The 22,384-nt window shown below is 43.8% G+C and overlaps 1 protein-coding gene across 1 annotated transcript in view; it reads left to right on the forward strand.

Annotated features, from left to right (window-relative positions):
* Positions 1 to 1,246: 1,246 nt before the first annotated feature.
* Positions 1,247 to 22,384, forward strand: part of SLC12A2 (solute carrier family 12 member 2) — a 102,884-nt gene continuing 81,746 nt past the window's right edge. Inside the window, exon 1 of the mRNA XM_045020452.1 lies at positions 1,247 to 2,126. Coding sequence (XP_044876387.1) covers positions 1,491 to 2,126 — 636 coding nt within the window. The 5' untranslated portion in view covers positions 1,247 to 1,490. The remainder of the gene's footprint in view (positions 2,127 to 22,384) is intronic.

Consider the following 22,384-nt stretch of genomic DNA (forward strand, 5'->3'; position numbering starts at 1 on the left):
CAGCATCCTCAGCTTGTGCCCAGAGTCCCAGCCGCTACCCACCTCCCCTGGAGTCCCAGCTGCTGGCCCCCTTACCTCTGTCAATGTCCCCCATCGCCCCCGCCCCCAGCCACAGCCCCGCTCCCAGACCCAGCTCTTGGGGGGGGGCGGGGCACAGACAAGGGGGGAGTTTGGGGACCCCTGGTTTACAGTTTGGTTAGCTGGCTTTGAGCACCCCCACTATAAAGTGTTCCAGCAGCGTTGAGCGGGAGCTGTGCAGGGAGGTTTGAGCCTGGGCTCTCAGCCCCGACACTGCCCCGCTGAAGTGGGTGGACGCACTCCCGGTGAGGACCCCTCCCGCCGCAGAAGGGTAGCGTGAACATGGAAAACGGGAGTAAGCACCGTAACCCCCAGGCTCCTGCTGGTCAGCATCCCCCTGACCCACCCCCGACGCCTCCTGCTCCAAGCAGCCTCCAGCCCCCTCCCGCCTCGGGTAGCCCGCACCTCCCCATCGCCCCAAGAGCTTCGCCTCCGGCTCTTCTCGCGAGATCTCCCACCGCGCCGCAGCCTGCAGACTCAGAGCCGGCGGGCTGATAACTTTCAAACCGGGGAGCGGGCGAGCGCAGGGCTAGGCCCCAGGGTGCCGCCGCCGCCGGGCCAGCGCGAGCGCAGCCTCCCCCCTCCCCGCGAGGAGGCGGCGGCGGCGGATGCAGCAGTAGCGGCGCTAGCATCCGCCCCAGAGCGGGGTGTCTCCTCCCGCCGCAACGCGGCCGGCAGGACGGTGCAGGAGGAGCCTCCGAGACAGGCGGCGCCCCCCGCTGCCGCACCCGCCCCGGGAAGGGAAGCGGAGCCAGGCTCGTTGGGGCCGAAGGCGAGCGAGTCCCCGTGGACGGGCCGCCAGCAGCCCCCGAGGGAGGGGACTGGAAAGGAGCCACTTCCGCCGCCAGCCCGGCCTCGTGTCGCTTTAAAGACCCAGCCCCGAGCCGCGGCGCGGCGATTGGCTGAGCCCGGCCCGCTCTGCCGGCTGCTCGCAGCGCGGCGCTGTCAGTGCCTCGGGGCTGGGCGAGCGCCGCTCCGCCCCGCCCCCTGCTCGGGGTGTCAGTGCCGCGCGTGGGGCCCTTGCTCGGCTGTCGGGCTCGCCGGCCTCGGGGCGGCTCTGGGTTTAGGTCAGGCGGCTCAGTGCGGAGCGGGCACCGCGCGTTTCCCCAGCCGGGACCCTGGTCGCTGGCCCCGCGCGGGGTGCCGGTGCGGAGCGCGCAGCAGGGCGGCGGTTACTGCCCCTCTCGCCGGGGTCAGGGGCTTGTTGCGGGCGGACGAGCCAGAAGAGCCGCCCCGGCAGTAGCAGCATCATCATCACCTGGCGCTGCGGCGGCGGAGGGGGGCGGGCGCGGCGCGTTGCGTGCTCTGGGGCAGCCCGGCTGGTGGTTGGACGTTTAAAGCAGCGGAGCCGCCGCTCGGGTTTCAGAGGCAGCCGGGGCTGTCGCTCGTTCGCAGCAGCCTGAGCCGGAGACATGGAGGGGAAACAGCCGCCGTCCGGCTCCACCCGGCAGCAGCAGGCGGCAGCGGCGGCGGGAGGCGCTGAGGAAACGTCACGTTTGCCGGCTCGCGTCGGGGATGCGCCGGCCGCCGGCGCTGAGCCCGAAGCGGGGCTGTCTCCGGCCGCAGCGGCCGGGGATGCGCTGTGCAGACCGCTGGGTCCGAGCCAGAGCCGCTTCCAGGTGGACCTGGTGGCGGAGGGCTCTGGCCGGGCGGCGGCGGACGAGCCCCAGAAACCTGGCGGGCAGGGCGGCGCGGCGGCGAAGGGCAGCGAGGAAGCCAAGGGCAGGTTTCGGGTGAACTTTGTGGACCCATCGGCCGGTGATGAGAGCCCGGCCGAGCACGGCGGGGGCCTGGAGGGCGGCGGTGTCAGCTTCCAGAACGGGGGCGACACGGTGCTGAGCGAGGGCAGCCTCCACTCCGGGGGCGGCGGCGGCGGGCATCACCACTACTACTATGATACCCACACCAACACCTACTACCTGCGCACCTTTGGCCACAACACCATGGACGCCGTGCCCAGGATAGACCACTACCGGCACACGGCCGCCGAGCTGGGCGAGAAGCTCATCCGGCCCAGCCTGGCCGAGCTGCACGATGAGCTGGACAAGGTAAGAGACTGCGGGCATCTCCATTCCTCTGCCCGGTGCTTCAGAGCCCTGATGGTGCCCATGCTTAGAGTCGCTCCACTTCCTTCCTCTTCCCACGTGGGGGCCAGATAACTCAGATCTGCGCTGAGCAGGGGCCGCTGAGTTGAAATAGGAGGCCTTTGCCTTCCCACCGCCTGAATTTGGCCAGCGGAGAAATAACTAGAAGACGCCCCCCCCAAAACTCCCCTGTGTCTGTTCCCGTTTTCCACGAGCCGGCTTGAGATAAATGTAGATTTGTATTGGGAGGAAAACGGAAACAGCAATAACTTGCCACTCAACGATATAAAGGTGTGCAGAAATTGGGACACCGAGCAGTAGGAACCAGTCACCGCTATACATGTAATGATTTTATTGCAACTGAGAGGATAATCTATGATCGGGTAGATAGGGAAAAGGAAATTACAAGTAAGAGATTCACTTTCCCAAGTGGGAGTCGTCAAATCATCAGAGCAGCTTCTACTCTCCTTCCTTACACAAAAAATAGAAGAGCTCACCTGGAACACTCTTTACCCCTTATTTTGAATTTAATGGTATTTTGGTAGGGAAGGAGAAGTCAGTTTCATTATTGTAATTGAGTCTCTTCCTTGTCTATCTTCTTTGCAGGTTCCTTTAAATTCTATTGGGTACTAGATATAACAAGACTTAAACTCAGTATTGTAAGCTTCTGCCACCTTTTGGAGTACTCAGTGTGTTGCTGGAGACATAATAGTTAAAGCTTCTGCATAGTGTATAGATATGCTCTTCTAAAAGAGATACTCCAGTTCAAACAGAAATCAAGGGAATTTCTATGGTCTGGTGTATACTGGGGGTCAGACTAAATTATAGCAATGGCTCATTCTGGCTTTGTAATCTCTGAATATCCTAAGATGCTGATATCTTGGTGAATGAAACCTGCTGCTTGGTTGGTGTGTGAACATGGGTTAGAGACTTTTTAATTTTAAATACTAATTAAAGACTATTTCTGATCTAGATAAAACTTGGCAAATGTAGATTACTTTTTGTTAAGACTCTTTGGAAATAAAAATAAGGAAACTTGGGTGTTCTGACCTCTTTTCATTCTAGCTCTCAATGTTTTGTATTAGCAGTTGTGCTTAATAGCATTGTTTTGTCTTCAGTAATTTTTTCCCCTTTGTACTACTGATTACCGCATACCACAAAGCTATTTCCTTTTCTCAAATATTTCTAATAGAATTTCACCTAAATTAATTTAGAGCTTAGCCTGTTTTAAATTCATGCTGCATTGTATTTGACACTAGCTCATATAGTCTGCATCATTGATCTACTTCCTTCTGAATTCTAAATACTTAATTTAAAAATTCTCATTGCATGCACTACATAACTCCTGCTAAGATTAGTAGGAGTAACACACACTGTGAACAAATTATACAGTATAATTCTCAAGTCATAACTTCATAAAAAATAGATAGGGTCAAACATTTGACACAAGGCAGTGGGAAGAAGCAACTGCTGTGTTTCATGCAGTTCAGAGCAGGTTTGTGGAGTCCTATTGAAACCTTGAATTTAGAGCCACTTAAATAGACCACTGTATCACCAAAAGTGTTGAAGTTTCCATGTGTCAAATGTAAATGCTAACACACGTCTTTGAAATGTGATGTTTTTCTGTTTCCTTCATAAAACTTTATTTTGTTTGTGTATTTTCTGTCTTATCGGTAGCAATTAAACATTTCTGTTGTTCCTATCATCTTTCTTGTCTTATCTCATTCATGTTTCTCTCCCTTAGAATCCTGTTTATAAATTAATGTGGAACATGAGTGGCCATTTACCATTGTTTTAGTTTCTTTCAGATATACAACATATAGAGTGTGTTTGTATGTGCGTGTAGTATCTGGCATTGATCCAACATGTGGGGTGGGAAAAAATCTTTTTTGGGGGGATGGGAAGAGGGATAGTGCTTAAATATTCTTTCCATCACAATCCAAGGTAATTTAAACCATAAGATTTAGAATTTGAACCTCAGAGGTTAGACAGGATTTCACAGCTTTGATTACAGAATAGCAATTGAAGAAGGAATTTAATTCTAAGCCTATGACTTCATGAGCTTTTCAACTTCTTTAAGCTACATTTTGGGGTGAAACTTTGCATGTTTGAGGGATCATGCTTGTTTAGAACAAACCCATTTTATTAGGAAGCTTAGTAAAACTCTACCTGAGTTGTTATCTTGGTCCAGGGTGGGGGACAGGGAAGCAGCAGGGGTATATGTGGGTAGATAGTACTTCACAACGTAACCACTTATTATTTTGATGCTTTGCTTTAAAAAAAACAAAACGCAACAATAATTTTAAAACTTGTCATGAGTGTGTTCCTTGGTGTAGACAAGTGTCTGTGTAATGAAACTTGATACTTTTTCAAACACACAACTTGTTATTTCTGTAAGTGTAATATGTGTTTTCCTCTAATTTTGAACAATCTGGTATTACAAATGTATGAAAAGATAATTGTTATAATTGGAATGCTGCACATTGAATAACATTTAGCTCTTCAGTGTGCTTCACCTTCAAAGCACCTAATAGATAGTAGCAAGTAAATCCTCTCAACTCTCCCGTCAGGTAAGGAAGTATTCTTAGTTTTAGAGAGATGAAAATGAAACGGTGAGGGTAAGTCTGACAGAAGTAGTTTGCCTGATAAAGGAATTTGGGCATTCTAAATACAATTCTAAAATGTTTATGTATAACTGCATCTAATGCCTCTGTCTTTACGTCTCTTGAAGCATGTAGTTGTGGTATTTCTATTATATACCCATCTGGAGGCCACACAATGCTGCCATTTCTTAAATCATTGGGGTGTCAAGTTTAGAAACAGATGGCACAACATAGCCTTGTGAATTTCAGCTGTTGTCCTTTTTTTTACCTTATGAAAATAAACAGCCGCTTCCTCCTCACTCCCCTCCCCCCCCCAACTTCAGGTGCTTCTGACTTCCAGTCATGGGTTCAGACTACTAGAGAATGCCTTTATTACATCTGCACATTTGAACATGCAATCAGTGAAGGATATTCTCCAGCTTTTTTGTAATACAAAAGTTATATTAATCTAATACAGTTAAAAATTATAACTTGTGATTCTCACAATAACTGTAACTATCTTCATATACATATGGACATGGAAGAGACTTATTAGTGTAGCTCATGTAAATTGTCATTGTGCCTTTTGAGTATGTCTACACTACAGCTGAGAGCAAGCCTCTTGGCTTGGGTAAACAGACTTGCACTAGTGGGGCTTAAGCTAGTGTGGTAAGTGTTGACATTGTTGCACTGGTGGAGATAGATAGACCTAGGAGGTCAGGTGAGTCCAAGTTTAGGTGGCTAACCTGAGTGTCTGCCTGTGCATCAATGTCCACACTGCTGTTTTTAGTGTGCAGGTTTGAACCATAATAGCATGAGTCTGTCTACTGCGCTGGTAGTCTTGCTGCCAGCTACAGTGTAGACATACTCACTGAGGCCAGTATTGGTGCGTTACTGCTAATTGAAAGATGGGGAGGGGGGGAACAGTCTTGTCTTATCTTATTTTAGTTTATTGTATTTTACAATACTTTGTATCGTTTTCATTCTTTCCTTTTTTGCTTGTGTGGTTCTGGTATAGATCACTCAGTGGATGGAGGAAGACACAATTTAAAAGTCTTTTTTGTGGTTTTTATAATTTGTGTGACTGAGGGAAGGGGGAAAAATGTAGTACCTGAAACTGTTTGTTGTATAAAATTCATATGTTTGTTTGAACAGTTGCACTGGTTGGGCATCTGGATGATACTTGAGTTGATCAGCATAACTTTCTACTAATGGAAGCAGAGGCTTGGATGTAATTTGGGGTGTTTGAAGTTGGAAACAGCTCATCACTGGGGGAGTGAGTGCTAGGAATTAGTACATTCACATGGATGAGTTGCTTTCTGTTGTATTCCACAGGGATTTGGAGTAATAAAATTTTTGAATTGCTCTGCTCCAGCTCCGGGCATAAAACCTACTGGTCTGTGCTCCAGCTCCGGGCTCCACTCCAAAGCCCTGGTATTTCAAGTCTCATATTGAAATGAACATATAGAGTGCCACATGCTGACTTTGTCAGGCTTTTGTGCTCAGATAGAGACCAGTCAGAGGGTGGGTGAGATAGCCAAGCTCAACTTTGGGTGGATCAGTCTGTCCTTTGCTGATCTGATTAGTGACTTGATCCTTTAAAACAGTTTCTTCCCCTTGAGTTACTATAGGGTGTTACGTAGAGGGACAGGCATGAGAGCCCTGAAGTTATTTCTCCTATCGCTAAAATGCTGCTTAGCATAAGTGCCAGTCCCTGTTGAACAGAGGTCTAGAATTGAAATGAGAGTTTATTTGGGGGTGGGGCGGGAAGAGTGAGAAGAAAACTGCAGAGAAGTTCTGTTCTGTGGATACATTTGGTGTTGTCTGACTTTCTCTGTGGTTTTCTTTAAAACCATGTAAGAGCTGGTTCTGTTACATATATGCCACTGGGGGGAGAGGGAGAGTGGGAGAGGGAGGGAAATTTGGTCTTGAAGAACATGGTTGTGAGAGATGTTCTAAATTCTAAGCTGAAGACTTCATCATGCTTATAATACAGTTCTTGGTTACCCCTCTTCCAGGACTTGAACATCTCCAGTTAAGGGTACTCAAAACTAGACAGTATTGCAGGTGACGGATTACCATTACTGTACATAAATATATTTATAACTTCATCTATGTATATGTTTCATTGGCACAGCTGTGCCACTGTAGCACCATAGTGTAGATGCTTCTGCATCGATGGAAGGGTTTTTTCCATCCCTGTAGTTAAACTAACTCTCTGAGAGGTGGTAATTAGGTTGACAGAAGAATCCTTCCATCGACCTAGCCACGTCTCACTGGGGGTTAGGTCAACCTAACTACGGTACTTACGGTGTGAAATTTTCCCGTACTCTGAGCAATGTAGCTATATTGATCTAACTTTTAAATGTAGATAAAGCAGTAGTGTAACATCCTAATATTTAAAACTTTACGAGAAATAATGCAGCACGTGAAGTAATGCAGCTCCTTAGTGCCCCTTGTTTGACCCTTGAAGGCAGTAGTAACTGGGTAGCTTGTGAGCCAAACCTTCTCCTGATAGCCGTTCTCTACTCTCTAGCAAGTATAAATGCTGCTTTTTGAACATTCTATTCTGTTCCTTTGGCTAAGGGGCAAAGCTCTAAGGGGAAAGAAGAAGTTAAAGATGATCAACAGGATAGCAAAATTATGCCTATAATGAAAATAGTGTGGGGAGAGGAGAAAGGAAATGCTTACAAATTCAGAGGGGCAGTTGGGCGGATAAGTGGGAATCTGGCATTGTGACAGTATCAGGGAAGCAGAATTGGACAGTAACATTCCCCTCTTTACATAAGATTCACCAGCTTGGCCAAATTATTTTTGGTACAGATTTTGAAGTGGAGGCAAAAGTGACTTCCAGCCACATTCACATTCACCTGGAGGTGTCAGGTGCCAGCCTGGTCTCTGGTGTACACTAGAGCAGCCTGCTGGTTGCCCGTATCCTGTAGGGGTCATTTTGACAATGGGATCAGCCAGATTCAGGGGCCTCTGGCTGTGGTGCCTCTTCCCCAGCCATACCTCTCTGTTGGGAATTATGGCAATAGACACTACAGCAGCTCTATCCCACGTGAGGATTGCCTTATGCAGGGGGGAATCCTTGGGTGGCTGGATCTGCCAGTGTTAGGGCTGCTGTTCATTATTGCTTCTCAGCCCTAGTCTACACTACAAATTTATGTTGGTATAACTATGTCAGTCAGGGACGTGGAAAATCCACCCCCTCAAGTGATGCAGTTATACTGACCAAACTCCTGGTGTAGCAATGCTACATTGATGGGAGGGCTTCTCCTGTCAGCATAACTACTGCCTCTCAAGGAAATGGAGTACCTACACCAATGAGAGAAGCTCTTAGTGTCGTCAGTAAACGCTACAGCAGCACAAATATACTGGTGCAGCTGCAGCACTGTAAGAGTAGCATGCCATGAAAATCAGGGCCATTGTCTCTGTAGGATTCTCACTTCTGCGTGGTAAGCATGAGGGATATCTCAAAAGAAAAATGAGCTTGAAACAAGATCCCCTTCTGGAAGTCAAAGCCAACAATGCTCTAAATGCACTGAGAGGACCATGTAGCTAAACTTTAGAGACGTTTGTGTGGAAACATCTTTGAAACAATCCAAAGGGGCAGTTTTGCGTCAACTCATTGAGCCTTAACAATGGCCTTCTAGTTTCAGGCTAGCTGGATCCTTGCACTGTGAAGTACAATTAGACATCTGTTTAGAGATGGTCCTCTTAGGAATATCAATGGGATGGGTGTGGAAAGAATACTGACAAGACAGTAGGGTTATCAGGGCTTAACTGGTATGTAACACTACAGAATACAGGCAACTCTTTCATGCTCTTTTCTTGTTTTCCACAATCTAACTCTTTAACAAAAGGTCTCTGCTGTTATGGTCACTGAGATACACTTGGGTCACATTTGAGGCTAATGGATGAAGTCACATCTGCCTGTATTTGCAGAACCTGAAACAATAGTTCTAAGGGGTGCAAATTATCCCATTCATCTCATAGGTGCTAATGAGGATGCCTCTCATAAGGTGTAAAATATCAACATTGTTGACTTCCTGCTCATCAAAGTGTATAACAAATGAGGGAAGTTCATGGTATGAAGATCTGCACAATATGCTGTGACAGCATTTTTTGGCACCACTGGTTAGTGGGCTCAAGAGAGTACTTCCCCTTTTTTCCAACCCTACTCAAGAAGGGAGCCTAACACGCTATTGCTACACCTCAATTAAACTTCTGTGGCTGGCTCAATTTAGCTGACATTCGCTAACCTTTGTGTGTTTAATTGTGGCATAGACCTATCCACAGGGTCAAGGAGTGCATCTGAGCTCCCTCAAAGGGAAGTGAAGCTGAAGAAGCCCAGTGGATCATATGATACCCTGAGGAAGTCCACTCCATAAAGGCCATGTATGTATTTGGACTCCAGTGAAGAGAACCTGAGACAAGAGAACATGCATTTTTGGATATCCACTCGATCTTCTATGAGTGATGTCTCACATTGGTACAACTTACTTTGTTGGCAAAGCATGGAAGAAGTACCACTTTGGGGTTTTTTTGTTTATTTTTTTAAAAACACGAGTTAATGTGTATTTCCAACACTGCCTCTGGAGAGGCATTTTGGATGAGTCTGCAGCATTTTCTTATCCTATAATCTGGCATAAGGTAAATTGGTAAATAGCTCAGATTGAGAGAAACTAAGACCCTAAAGTTTCTATCACCAGAAAACTGACCTTCATAGAAGAAACCTGAGTTTGAGGGACTGAATGGATCAATATAAACTTTCATCAACTTTGTCAGGATCACATTAATAATCTGATGGCATAGGGAGTTTTGTTAAAAACAACAAAAATGTCAATCCCTGTATTAACTTGATGGCCAGGGTTGCTAAAGTGTTTGGTCTATCTGTGGTTAATCTGTAATAGCCGTCGAACTAAGATGCAGTTAGACTTTCGGTTGGGATTGCAGGTAGAGAACCAGCAGTCTTTGTGAGCCAAGTAGAGCAGTCATTCTCAACCTGGGTCCTGGGGGCTGTGAGCAGGTTTCAGGGGGGCTGGCAAGCAGGGCTGGCATTAGACTTGCTGGGTCCTAGATCAGAAAAACAAAGCCCCATCACATGGGGCTGAAGCCTATGCAATTTAGCTTCACGGGGCTCCCTGTGTCCTGGGGCCCTGGGCAGTTGCCCTGCTTGTTACCTCCCTAATGCTTGCCCTGGCTTTTATATGCAGAAAAACAATTGTTTGTGGCACAGGTGGGCCATGGAGTTTTTATAGCATGTTGGGGGAGGGGAGGGTGTTCAGAAAGAAAAAGGTTGAGAACCCCTGAAGTAGGAGTCCCCTTGGGCCTGATCATATCTCCCTGCAAACCTTCTCTCTTTGGAGTTACAGGTTCGTATGGAAGATGACCTTGAAAATGGCAGTAGGCTTGGAGTTGGCGGGTAACATTTTCAAAAGTACCTAAGTGCCACTGAAAGTCAATGGGAGGATTTAGGCTTCCAAGTTATTTAAACACTGAGCTATCCCTTCCCTTTATGCTTAATGATCTCTATCTTGTCATGGAGAGAGTCCCTGGGCTGGGCTAATAACCTAGTTGAGGGATCTGAGTCCAAATTCTCAGGTTGATGGAACTGCCTTTAGCTGTCTGTAACAGCTGAAAATCTGTCTGGGCCGGTCGGTATACGGTCACTGAGGTTTTTTTTAATCTACTGAGTATTTTAGGATCTATGCTGTGAGTTGGGCTGGTGGAAAGGAAATATATAGGTGAAGACATTCTTTGCTAATGTGGTCTCCTTTGTGCCATGAGATGATTGGCAGCTTGTAGCAATGAGTAGTAAAGAAACTCATCTCTGGTATCCCTGACTAGTCAAAGCTGTGCTGACTCTTTCTTATCTATGGACCACCAGTAAGAATTGGTAATATCAATTGCATGATGATCTTCTCTGCCATGTATGTGGCAGCTTGGAACATCTTATAAAATAAAGCTCTTGCCTGTGCCTGCAGGGCTGCCAACCGGTGCGACTTGGTGTCTCTCTGTTCGTTTACTTGAACCAGGACCACCTTTTGTAATACTAGGTCTCTAAAGGTTCTTAGACTGCTTGCATTTTCAGGACATCTGATGTGCAACTACTGTTTCTGGATAGACCATGTTCTCAGTGTGTGGCGTTCTGTATTCATAGTTCCTCTCATGATTGACAAATCTGTCATCACTACAGTCTGGATGAGAGGTGCCTTAGGAATGGATTTCAAATTAAATATTGCCTCTTGTCTCCTACCATGCTAAAGAGGCTTAGAGTTTGTTAGCCAGATGTGGTGTGAAAGTCCTTGTATTGTTTTCTTCCATTAGGACCTCAAAGTCCACTTCAAAACCTTTTAATAGTGATCTGCCATGGAAATTACTTGGAAGGCTTTGTATTCCAATAATTAAGGCTACGATTTAGTCATGGGTATTTTTAATAAAAGCCCATGACCTGACCATGACTTGTACTATAAAAATCCCTGACTAAATTTTAGCCAGGGGGGCCGCTACTCTGGGAGGTCCCTGGAGGGAGCTGTTGCTGAGTGAGGCGCTGCTCGGGGCGGGGGGAGGATGTGCCCTGGGGCCAGCTTAGGCAGTCCCCAGGTCCGGCTGCACCAGCTGCTGCTCGGGCAGTATCCAGGGCCGGCTGCCTGGGGCCACCTGAGCAGCCACTGGTGCGGCTGGTCACATAACAGCTCCAGTAGCCACCGGTGTGGCTGTCCCTGAGGCCACCTGATGAGCTGGCCCCGGGGCCAGCCACACTGGCCACTGCAGAAGTTATGGTGGTTGCAGAAAGTCACAGAATCCATGACTTCCTCAGCCTCTGTGACAGACATGGAGCCCTACCAATAACTACTAGAATCCCAGCAGTCAGTCTTGAATTCTAACAACTCCAGCCCCCCAGCGGTGACAGATTGATGTTTCAGCATTCACCAGAGTGTTATCTCCAATTCCTCTATTGTCCAAGTATCTACACAGGATAAGAGTGCATCTAATAAAAAAAACATGCAGAGCTTATACCACCATAAAAGGCAAGACATAACTGGCAGTGCTGTTCTCATTACAGCAAATCCTACTGTTTTAGGAAGTATCTCTATATGCTTGTAAGCATCTTCAAAGTCCAGAGGATGCACAGTCATTCTCTTATATCCAGAAGAGGGGTGATGGTTCTTGGTATAATAACCTTGAACTTTTTTGACTAGATACTTGATGCAGTTTCCTGAGCTCTGTGTGTCAGGAAATATCTAAAGTAAACCCCCTTTTGTCTTTCACCTGGTGGCACTGCCTTGATTTCTCTTTGCCAGGCCAGATTGGATTTCCCTGCAGCAATTCTTCCTGGCATTGATAAACACAAAAACATTGTGGGTTTGTTTTTGTTTGTTTGTTTGTTTGTTTGTTTTTTGTGTTGAGAGGGAGGTATGGTCGGGGAGAGGGGATTGAAATGCATGCAGTCAGGATGGCTTTCTGAAACCTAATGTCTGTGTGTCTGAGTTGAGCGGGGACTATCAGGAGTAAAAGGCTTCCAGTCTGCTGCTGAGAATAAGGTCCAGGTAATGGTGTTGACTAAAGGCTCAGTAAATTCTGGAAGCCAGTTGATGCAAAACCTATCATATCCTACTCTGGAAGGAAGGACCTCTGGGATGAGATGCAGGCCTTAGAAAATGCAATGCTATGTTTGTCTTCCTCTTGTAAAAACACTACATGCTCCCCAAACAGCCTTTTTCTGATCTAAGGTGGATACCCAGTTTCTCTGGAACTTTTCTAGGGACCCAAGTGCTTGCAGACCTTTGGGCATTCACTGGTGAGGGTGTGTCCATTGTCACCATATATAGTATCCAATATTGCCCATTCCTCAAGATGAGCCAGGTGTGTGCCTTTGAGGATGAGAGAATTGATCAGGATAGGGGTTTTCTTACAAAGCTCAGCTTGACTTTTGGCCACGTAGGCTTTATTTCTCTCCCCTCTGTCTGCCTTCAGGACTGAGGCAGATGTGGGAGAAGTCAGTCACACTTTCTCACCACCTGATTCAAAATGGATGTAAGGGCACAATTCATATTTCATAGGGATTCCTGGGTCCCTCATTTATGGCCCTTATAGATTATTATGTTGGCGTCAACAATTATCTTGGGCAACTTTGGTAAGAATTTGGGGAGAGGTTTGGTGGAGGATGAGGTCCTCCCTTGTAAAGTCAAGGTTTCTGTTCCCCTACAGGTAGGGATGTATTTAACAACAGGATTCTCCAATTCATCTAAGTCCAAATAGGATGAGTTACTATCTTCAACCTGTCCCTATTCAAGAGGGAGCCTTGAAAGTGGTTTGTGAAGCATCAGTATAAGAGGGACTGGCATGTTGGGGTTGAGGCTAGAGCTTTTTATGCTGAATTATTCTTCTCACTCCCCCCCCTCCCCCCCAAAAAAAAATCAATGGAGGCAAAAAAAAGCATTCCAACTGCATGGAGAGAGCCTAACTCTCCACTGGAACATCCAGTGAGACCTGAATTGTTTGTTTTCTTTTGCACTCCAAGCTTGAGAATGCAGGAGGGTGAAATTAGGATTCCTTGATGTGTGAGTCTCTTGTAAGAAGGCTATGCTTCATTCAGTTATATGGAGTTCCTACCACAGACTCCAAGTGTCTAAGCAGATGCATAACAGAGCCCTTGAACTCAGTGTTAATGCTGGGCATTTCAGTGTGTCAGTTAGACAATTGGGATTATGGGGACATGGAAGGGAGGTCTGTGCTGATGTGGGCTTTAGTGGAACCGAGTCCTGATGCGTCAGTTTCAGAGCTTTGGCCTTTGAAACTTTTCAGCCTGGCTGTATGCTGATTTACAAAAAAAATCTCCCTTGGGTGCCTCAAGCAGGACTTGGAGGTTTTGCTGATCTCTCTCTCTAGTGCATTGGGTGATAAGGTTTGAAGCTTCTAAATCAGGGGTAGGCAACCTATGGCACAGGTGCCGAAGGCGGCACGCAAGCTGATTTTCAGTGGCACTCACACTGTCCAGGTCCTGGCCACCAGTCCGGGGGGCTCTGCATTTTAATTTAATTTTAAACTAAGCTTCTGAAACATTTTAAAAGCCTTATTTACTTTACATACAACAATAGTTTAGTTATATATTATAGACTTTTATAGAAAGAGACCTTCTAAAAATGTTAACATGTATTACTGGCATGCGAAACCTTAAATCAGAGTGAATAAATGAAGACTCGGCACACCATGCCGACCCCTGTTATAAGCAGTCTTCCTTTTTTTTTAATGCTACGCAGTACTTGCAAAAGAAGAGAAGTTACTCGTATACTGGACCATCCAGGAATTTTTGTGCCAAATGCTTTGATAGTTACTGAGCTGAAATAGGTGCTGAACCAAATAGCATACCTGATACTGGTGTACAGAGAACAGGTCAGGCTTTAATTAGGAGTAAGGGGAGTATATAGCAGTATTGTATTTCACCGCCTCTTTTGAGCTGCCACTTTGTTCTCCCAGATCTAAGCTTTCATAGGGAAAAGTGTTTTGTGACTGTGGCTGTGAAAATTTACTCAGTTCCTGTTTTGAAGACTAAATAATGCAGTGATATCTGTCTGAGCCTGAAACAACAGCACTGAGAGGTCTGTTCTTGTATTCATCTTGACTCTGATGCCCAGTGATATGTCCGCATCAGCTATTTCACTGCTGATCAAAGCATGAAGGGAAGGATCATATCATGAAGATCAGCATAATTTACTGTGAGGGGGGACACTTGGAAGAGGACCATGCTCTTTTCCCCTCCCCCCTCCAGTCCAAGCAGCTCAGTCCAAGAAGCCAAGTAGGGCATTTGAGGCCCCCTGATGGGAATCTGAGCTCAGCGGAGTATATGCGATTGTAGTTTGAACACTTGCACAATCTACTGTGAGTGGCAGCTCACTCTTCCCTTGCTTCTGCCCTGCACTTGACCTCTGGGATGGGACTGATGTTGAAATGTCCAAAACAAAATACATCTCGTGAGGCATTAGGAAAATGCCAAAAAGAAAACCCAAAACAAAACCACAACCTGGTGTGTGTGTGGGGGGAGGAAACACCCTGAAACAAAAACAAGAAGTTAGGTGGAAAACAACAAAAATGTTTCTGTACTGTGTATTGACGGGGAGAATAGGTGTCAAAACACCACCAATATGCACTCAAAAGCTTTGGCCTCTGTTTAGTATAGCTGTTTGAGACTTGACTAGAAGGGAAGATAAAGGACAGTTAAAAAATAACCGAGTTCACCTGGAACTCTGACAAGCTGGAGCAATGGCTGAAGAAGCACAGTCTCTAGTGAGAGCTCCTCTGCTGACTATAATAAAGAAGAAATGTTCAGAGGGCATGGGAAGTGATGGCAAGCCAAACCATGACATTGGGTTCTGATCATACTCTGCCACTGCACTCAAGAATCACATTCTAGAGTTTAGTGCATGAATGATAGACTTTTCCTAAGGCACCAAGACCCAGGAGTAAGGAACTGGCAAAGATAGTATCTTCAGGTAAATGACACTTAATCTCACTTCCTTTTACTTTTTTGAAGGGCCACAGTCTATTACCGCCACCTCTGGATTCTTTCTCTGTTCAGCTGCCTCCCAGTCAGCTCCCCATTCCTTATGAAATATATCTACCTCTTCTTCCCAACTCTTATTTTTTAAACATTGGGATGATCTCTTCTGGGCGTTGTGCTTTTTTTGAGCGCATAGTGCTTTCACAAGGGATTACAACTGGAGATATTCAGCTTCAGAATAACTTTTGATGAAGTGCACAGCATGGAGGACAGACTTCTAAGTGTGTGCAGTCTTTGCTGCTGTTTCATTATAGATTACCACTCATTTTCTACTTGACCTTTTTATATGAGAGAACTGTTACATCCTTTTCTGTGTGGGAGAGAAACAGATGGTATCCAGACTCTGAAGGGAAAATCCTTTATCATCTTGTTTGGTTGGTTGGATCTGCTAATGAGCATTTAAATGGGCATTTTTCCTTATTTAAGACTTAGGTGCCTCCTGTATTAGTCTTCCTCACCATCAGCACTATCATCTTATAAGACCCAGTGTCTGAGTAGCAATTTGTCTGGATATCCCACTAGGATGAATAGCAACTCTGGCTATGGCTACACTTGCACTTCAAAGCGCTGCTGCGGCAGTGCTGCCGCGGCAGCGCTTTGAAGCACTAAGTGTAGTCAAAGCGCCAGCGCTGGGAGAGAGCTCTCCTAGCACTGTCCGTACTCCACCTCCCTGTGGGGAATAACGTACAGCGCTGGGAGCCGTGCTCCCAGCGCTGGGGCTTTGCAGCGCCGCAATTTGCAGCGCTGGAGAGGGTGTGTTTTCACACCCTGCTGCAGCGCTGCAAATTTGCAAGTGTAGCCATGGCTTAACATTTGAGCCAAGGTTCTTGAATAACTATGAAACCACCGTATCACCAGCTTGATGAAAACTTACTAAATATCCATTCGCATTCTTTCCCAGCAGTACTTCTAAAAACTGATCACTGTTTTCCTTTTAGAAATAATTAAATAAAAATGGCTACTAAGTGTAAAGTATCCTGTGTTTCTAAAACAAGAGGATCCTTAATACTCATTTTATTAAAAATGGTATTGAGTTGTGGGCTGAAAAATATTTGCTGATTGCAGAGATGGTAGCTGGTTGATCCTTCGATTGACTTAAATTTGAAGTGTTAAATTTATAATTCCTCTTATGTCTCTGCCTATTTTAAAATCACTTCATTTTAGTCAAAGCAATGCTTCCTGTCAGTTTAAAATAGTGTTGTTCTTTGTCACAAAGTTAATATCTTTAAATCAGTGGAAACTGAGGTCAAAAGATGGAGTAAAAAGTCTGCTAGTGTATTTTAAATAAGTAGTTGTAGGGAGGAAATTGTAGCCTAAAACCAAGATTTTTGGTCCTGTGGCTGCTAAACCTCATCTCGTAGTTAATATCCTAGATGAAAGGAAACCTTTTAATGTTCATTGAGCCAAATATGAAGAACAGTGTGAGCTCTTAAAAGATCACTTTTATTTGGGTACCGTGTCCACTGTCACTGCAGACAACTCTTTGCATTTGCTTTTATCAGTTAGTGGATTTTGCTCTACTTCTTACTGACTGCTCAGGAGACTGAGACAATATTGTTGTAATATCGCATTACACTTCCACTTAAAATGAGGAGAAACTAATCACAATTGAGACCAGCAACATGAATTGTAATGTTTAGCAATGTTCCCAGTGCAAGTCATTTGGCTTAAAACCTATGTGTAAAGAACATATGTCAGGTGAAATCCTCTTAACTACACTCAGTAGTTTTGACTTTATAAAGCATTAAGTCACATGGTCAAACTATCCCAGTTTTATTTGTAGCTGTTGAGAATTGAGCTTTACCTTAATGCCTTTGGCTATTAAGAGCATTATTTATGAAGAGGAGCTCGGATTCCGTGAAACAATACTTTGTTTTGAAAAGATAGTTTGGTACTGGGGACTCTGTAAATAATGAAGCAATCACCAGAAGCATGGTTAGGAAGTGTTGGTGGCTTTTGAATGATGTAATTGGCCAGCAGCTTTTGTATTGCTTCAATTTCTCAATAAAATAAGAATTCCTAGAGGCACCGATGAGTTTTAAAACGTCTGTGTTCTTGTAGCACTCCTGGTTTTTGTAATATTGGTTCCTTCTCTGTTTTTTCCCCCCCACCCCCATTGATTGTTTCCATTGGTCATCAATCTCAGTGGCTACTAAAACTCTGGAGTGAAAGTTCTAGTCCTTCCACTTCTCTTTTTAATCAAAGAAGCCTTCTTTAGTGACACTGGAATTGTGGATTTATACAACTTCCTATTATCATTCACATTGTTTTATTTAAACTTTTACTCACAATTCCTTTCAGCATCAGGAAATTGGCCTTTTCAAACTGCCAAGTATGGAAAATACTGATTCAGACTATATTCTGTTGGCACCTAAATGTAGTTAGGTTGTGATCACTGGCTATTGCTACTTTATAATTTCATATTTAGTTCATCATTCTCTATCACAGTGAAGTCTAATGAAGAATTACCCTGAGTTGGGTTTACTAGCTTGTTAATTTTTTAAGCAACTCCAAGGAGTGGCAGCATGAGAACTCTAGCATATGTACCCCAGGTTGAAATCCTCCATGATAACGTACGTTAGTTTTTCTTTTTAAACCGTTACAGAACTTGAAAGAGCTGTTTGTCCTGTTCTCTATTCTGATCTGGTGGTCTGTAACTGACCCTAACATCAGTCTATAAACATTTCAGGTCCTGTGTGTCTGAACTGACACAATGATACCTTGAGACCCTTGTGTTTTTGTGTATTTTGCTCTGTTTAACACCTTCCTGACTAGTTTAGCTAGTCTGTCAATCAGAAGTTTGGTTTGCCTTCTACTGAAATGGAAGCCATATATAAGAGGCTCAATAGTCTATGAAACCAAAACTCTACTTTACAGTACTTGCATGACTAACAACCTACCTGCAGTATCTCCTGGTTTTTTGTTTGTTTGTTTGTTTTTTTTGTTGTTGATGGGACAGGAAAGATATCAAAAATCTCTTGCACTTTGTTTTCTTCCAGCTCTTACAAAGTCCCTGAGATCTTGGAAAATCTTTCAAGTGTCGCCTGAACCAATGTCATTCATACCAAAATTTATCATAACCAGTGGAGCCTCAGCCTTCAGTGTTGGTTTGTTCCACTGTGATGGTTGGGATCCTTCCCATCCACTTACGAAATAAGAATGCTTCTGGGTAGTGTGCCTCTTGCTGAAGTCATGTGGGCAGTCCTTTTGGGCGTTTATTAGACTTAGACTGCTCTAAAAGCTACTGTTCATCAGGCAGTTTTGAATGTCTGAATCTACTGGAAAGTCTTCAGATCATACTAGCAGGAGTTCAGGCTTCTCTCCAGAGGTTCAGGATCAGTTGTCTCAAGCAGAATTAGGTTAGACTGACATTTTGGTCAAAATGAAGAAAATAGGAACCGTTGCTAGATCTGTAGGATTAGCACTCCTAGCACCAGGATTGGCAAGTACAGAAGGAAATTGACATACTTTGCCAGGAATGCTACTGGCAGCATTACTAGCATGCTAGCAAACTTGGGGGATAATTAATATTAAACCCAACTTTTGAAAAAGCAATACTTCTAAGTAGTTTAGAGGACATTCTCAAAAGCTTATAAATCTGCTCCATCCCTGTAAGTTTCTGTCTACGTCTCTTAGAGAATTATAACAACATCTTTGCATTTCTGGTTGCCTGTATGCTCAGCTAACTTTTATTTTGGAGACTCTGACCCACTTTTGGGGGGATTTGCTCTTACTGCTATTACAATTTTATTTTTTAAAAACAATCCCAGACTGTTGTGTCTACATGGAAATCTTTTGTTACTCCCAACTTTAAGATTTATACAACATCTAAATTAATAAAACTTGTAGAAAATACCTTATTTCTTTTTTTTTTTCCTTTTTTTTCCTGGCATCTCTGTAGGTATTCAGTAATGGCTGTTCACTTCCACTTAGGTCTTCAGGTTGAAGCTATGTCTGGATAGTTTATAAAAGCCTGGTCCAAAGAAGCAACAGTGACTTGGTACCTTTTGCCAGATTTTCTTCAGTTTGGTTAGTCTCAGCTGTTTAAAAACATCAGTTAATGTTTGTAACACTGTACTTAATTCTATCAGGAAATCAGCTTTTCTTCATGGGGTTTAGTTCCAGAACATGGTAGAGACAGTACAGTCTTTCTTTCTGATCAGGCAGGTACATGATTGCACTATTTAGTCTCAAAAGGTGAAATATATCATATAGTGTTTGAGAAAATCTTCAGACTTGAGAATTAGCTATCTGGGTTGACTGCTTGCAATATATATTTACACACACACACACACACACACACACTCTCTCTCTCTCTCTCTCTCTCTCTCTCTCTCTCTCTCTCTCTCTCTCTCTCTCTAACAATTATGCCTTCCTATTCCATTACAATAAATAGATATAGACAAACTAGGATGGAAATTTTACTAATGAAGTGCACATGATTTTCAGGTTCTGGAACCCTATTTTCATGTGCGCTGGTATTGCAGGCCATATCTGGCTCTTGCTGGTTTCCCTCTGTCTGAAAAAAACAGATGTTGCTCTGACATAGGAATTTACTAATCCATTTCTTCTTAATCCTGTTTCATGGCTGGAACAGAAGTATCCAAAATGAATTGGTAGAAGTCTCAAGCCAGTCATTTAAATACAGATTTTAAGTGGTAAATCTTTCTTTTAGGTGGTTGGGCAAATTTAGCCTTTTTATGCTATCTGCAGAGAGACATGGTTACAAATTCCTAGCCAGACATGTGACATGACTGAAAGCAGTATTCCCCACTCTCTCTATGATTCCCAGGACCACCAGTTAGATGAGGGTCATTTAAACATAAAGCTAGTGTATGCATTCCTCTTCAGTATAGATCAGACAATTATAACACTTGAATAAGTTCAAACATTAGTGTGGTGACAAAGCAATGCAAAGTATCTGACATCTGTTTGGTTTTACAATAGATTTCAGTGTTCTTTGGCGAACGTTTTAATACATCACCCACAAACTGAGCATAGCCTTCCATTTAAAAATCCCTCCAGGTATTTCGTTTTATTTTACCCTTCAGTCACCTTCCCCTCCTCTTCCCTCCCCCCAAGCCTTGGTTGGGAGGATGTTAATGTAGTGGCCACTATATCAGCAGGACTTTTTCGTGTGTAAGATGAACACAGCTTCTAGCAGTAAACTTCTTCATGCTATTAGAAAAATTGCTTTACAAAAAGTAATTTTAGAATGTAAGCATGGAGGGGAAGATGGGAGGCTGTTACCCTACTGGGGAAGAGCTGTGGTTACTTGTATGTCTTAATTATGCCTTTCCATAATTTAAGAGGCTTGGGTTTCAATTTAAGTTTAATCTCAACTCTGAAATTTTATTTTGGATTGTAGTTGTGTTTTATGACTGACTAAAAAACTTCCAGTTCTGATCCGTACAATTAACCTAACTCTGTTTTAACAATGGTATCAAATATTCTAATCTCAAATTATTTTCTTACTAGTCACAATAGGATTTCTTACATGACAGCAGTTAGTTTTATTTTTTTCTCACCGTCTCCTAAAATATTTTAGAAAGGACTTTCTTCCCCTTTTATTCACAGTTAATGTCTCCTTCTGCTGTATATTGGAATTTTTGGCTATGTCTACACTACCACTTATGTTGGCAAAATTTATGCCGCTCAGGGGAGTGGGACACCTCTCTCCCACCCCACCCCGGCGACATACATTTAGCCAGCATAAGTGGTAGTGCTTTTCTTCTGCTGACATAGCCACTGCTGCTTGTTGGGGTGGTTTAATTATGTCGCCGGGAGAGCTCTCTCCCATCTGCTTAGTGTCTACATGAGGGGTCTTACAGTGGCACAGCTGTGTCTCCACAGCTGTGCTGCTGTACGGTCTCTAGTGTAGACAATAGCCTTTGTTCTTGGTAAAAAGGTTCAAAGGGAGGAACAAATCAATCAAGAATTGCTCATTAATTTATTTTTATTGATAGCCACTTAGTTTCCTTATAGAGGAGATATTCTCTGTCAGATGAATCCCTTAAAGAGGAAGTGATTATTTTCTCTGAGACCTAATGGTGGTCTGAATTTTATACAAATATCTGCTTTGTGTTTCTATCCTTGGTTCAGTACTGCTTGGTACTTATTTAATGAGAAATGAAGAAAGGTCTCAATATGTGTACTTCACTCTTCACTATGAGTCATATTTTTTTTTATGCTGAATGCTTAGTTGTATTGTCAAAGCTGATGGGGCAGGAGGAGAGGCGAGAACTTGGCAGTGCACCCTGCAAAGCATAGTAGGTGCTTGGGGGTGTTGTCGCTTCCGAATAGTAGATTCTGGCAGTGTGGAGGCAGTGCATCTCTTCATCTCCAATCTGCCAAAAGTTAACTTAAGTATGGATAGGTTTTGCAGAATTCTATTTTTATTTTTTTATAATTTTGACAGATATCAGTATTTATTGTAAGCATTTTTTTTCTGTTTTTAGTGATTTAAATTTTCAGTTGTGGGCAGTTATGGGAGGGCTAAAACAATTTATTTAATGACAGTAGATGTTGAAATTCAAAGTTAAATCTTTATAACTGTTAAAATAGAAATTGTCAACATCACATGTGAAAATATACAAATATCCAGTAAATCTCCTTAAACATATCTAAGTTCTCAAGCAGCGTTTTTCCCACTTTGCCTATCCATAAATTATGAATATTGATATACTTTTTGTTGGTTATATGTGTACAGTGAAATTGTTTACTGACATTTACTGTTAAAAATCTAATCCTTCCGAGTCTAAATATGGAGTGGGCTTTAACTCTTAATTGATTTCCCTGATGCAAATTTAAATGTTGCCAATGCATCCGTTCAGTCAAATGGTTAACAATATTGTCACAACTGAACTTTAGAGTTGGCATCCCATTAAGATAACAGAGATCTATATCGTGCCTCTTAGTCGTTTATTTTGCACATATGGGAAAGACAATTTTGCATCTGCATAATCATAAGGTTAGGCCTTCTTCTTAATCATAAGATTTAGAAATATAATGCACAAAAAACCCTTAGATTTTGCTGCAATGGGTAAACCAGTGAAGTGATATCTCCTGAAGTT

This window comes from Mauremys mutica, chromosome 6 (genome assembly GCF_020497125.1).
Source record: "Mauremys mutica isolate MM-2020 ecotype Southern chromosome 6, ASM2049712v1, whole genome shotgun sequence".
Classification (NCBI taxonomy): domain Eukaryota; kingdom Metazoa; phylum Chordata; order Testudines; family Geoemydidae; genus Mauremys; species Mauremys mutica.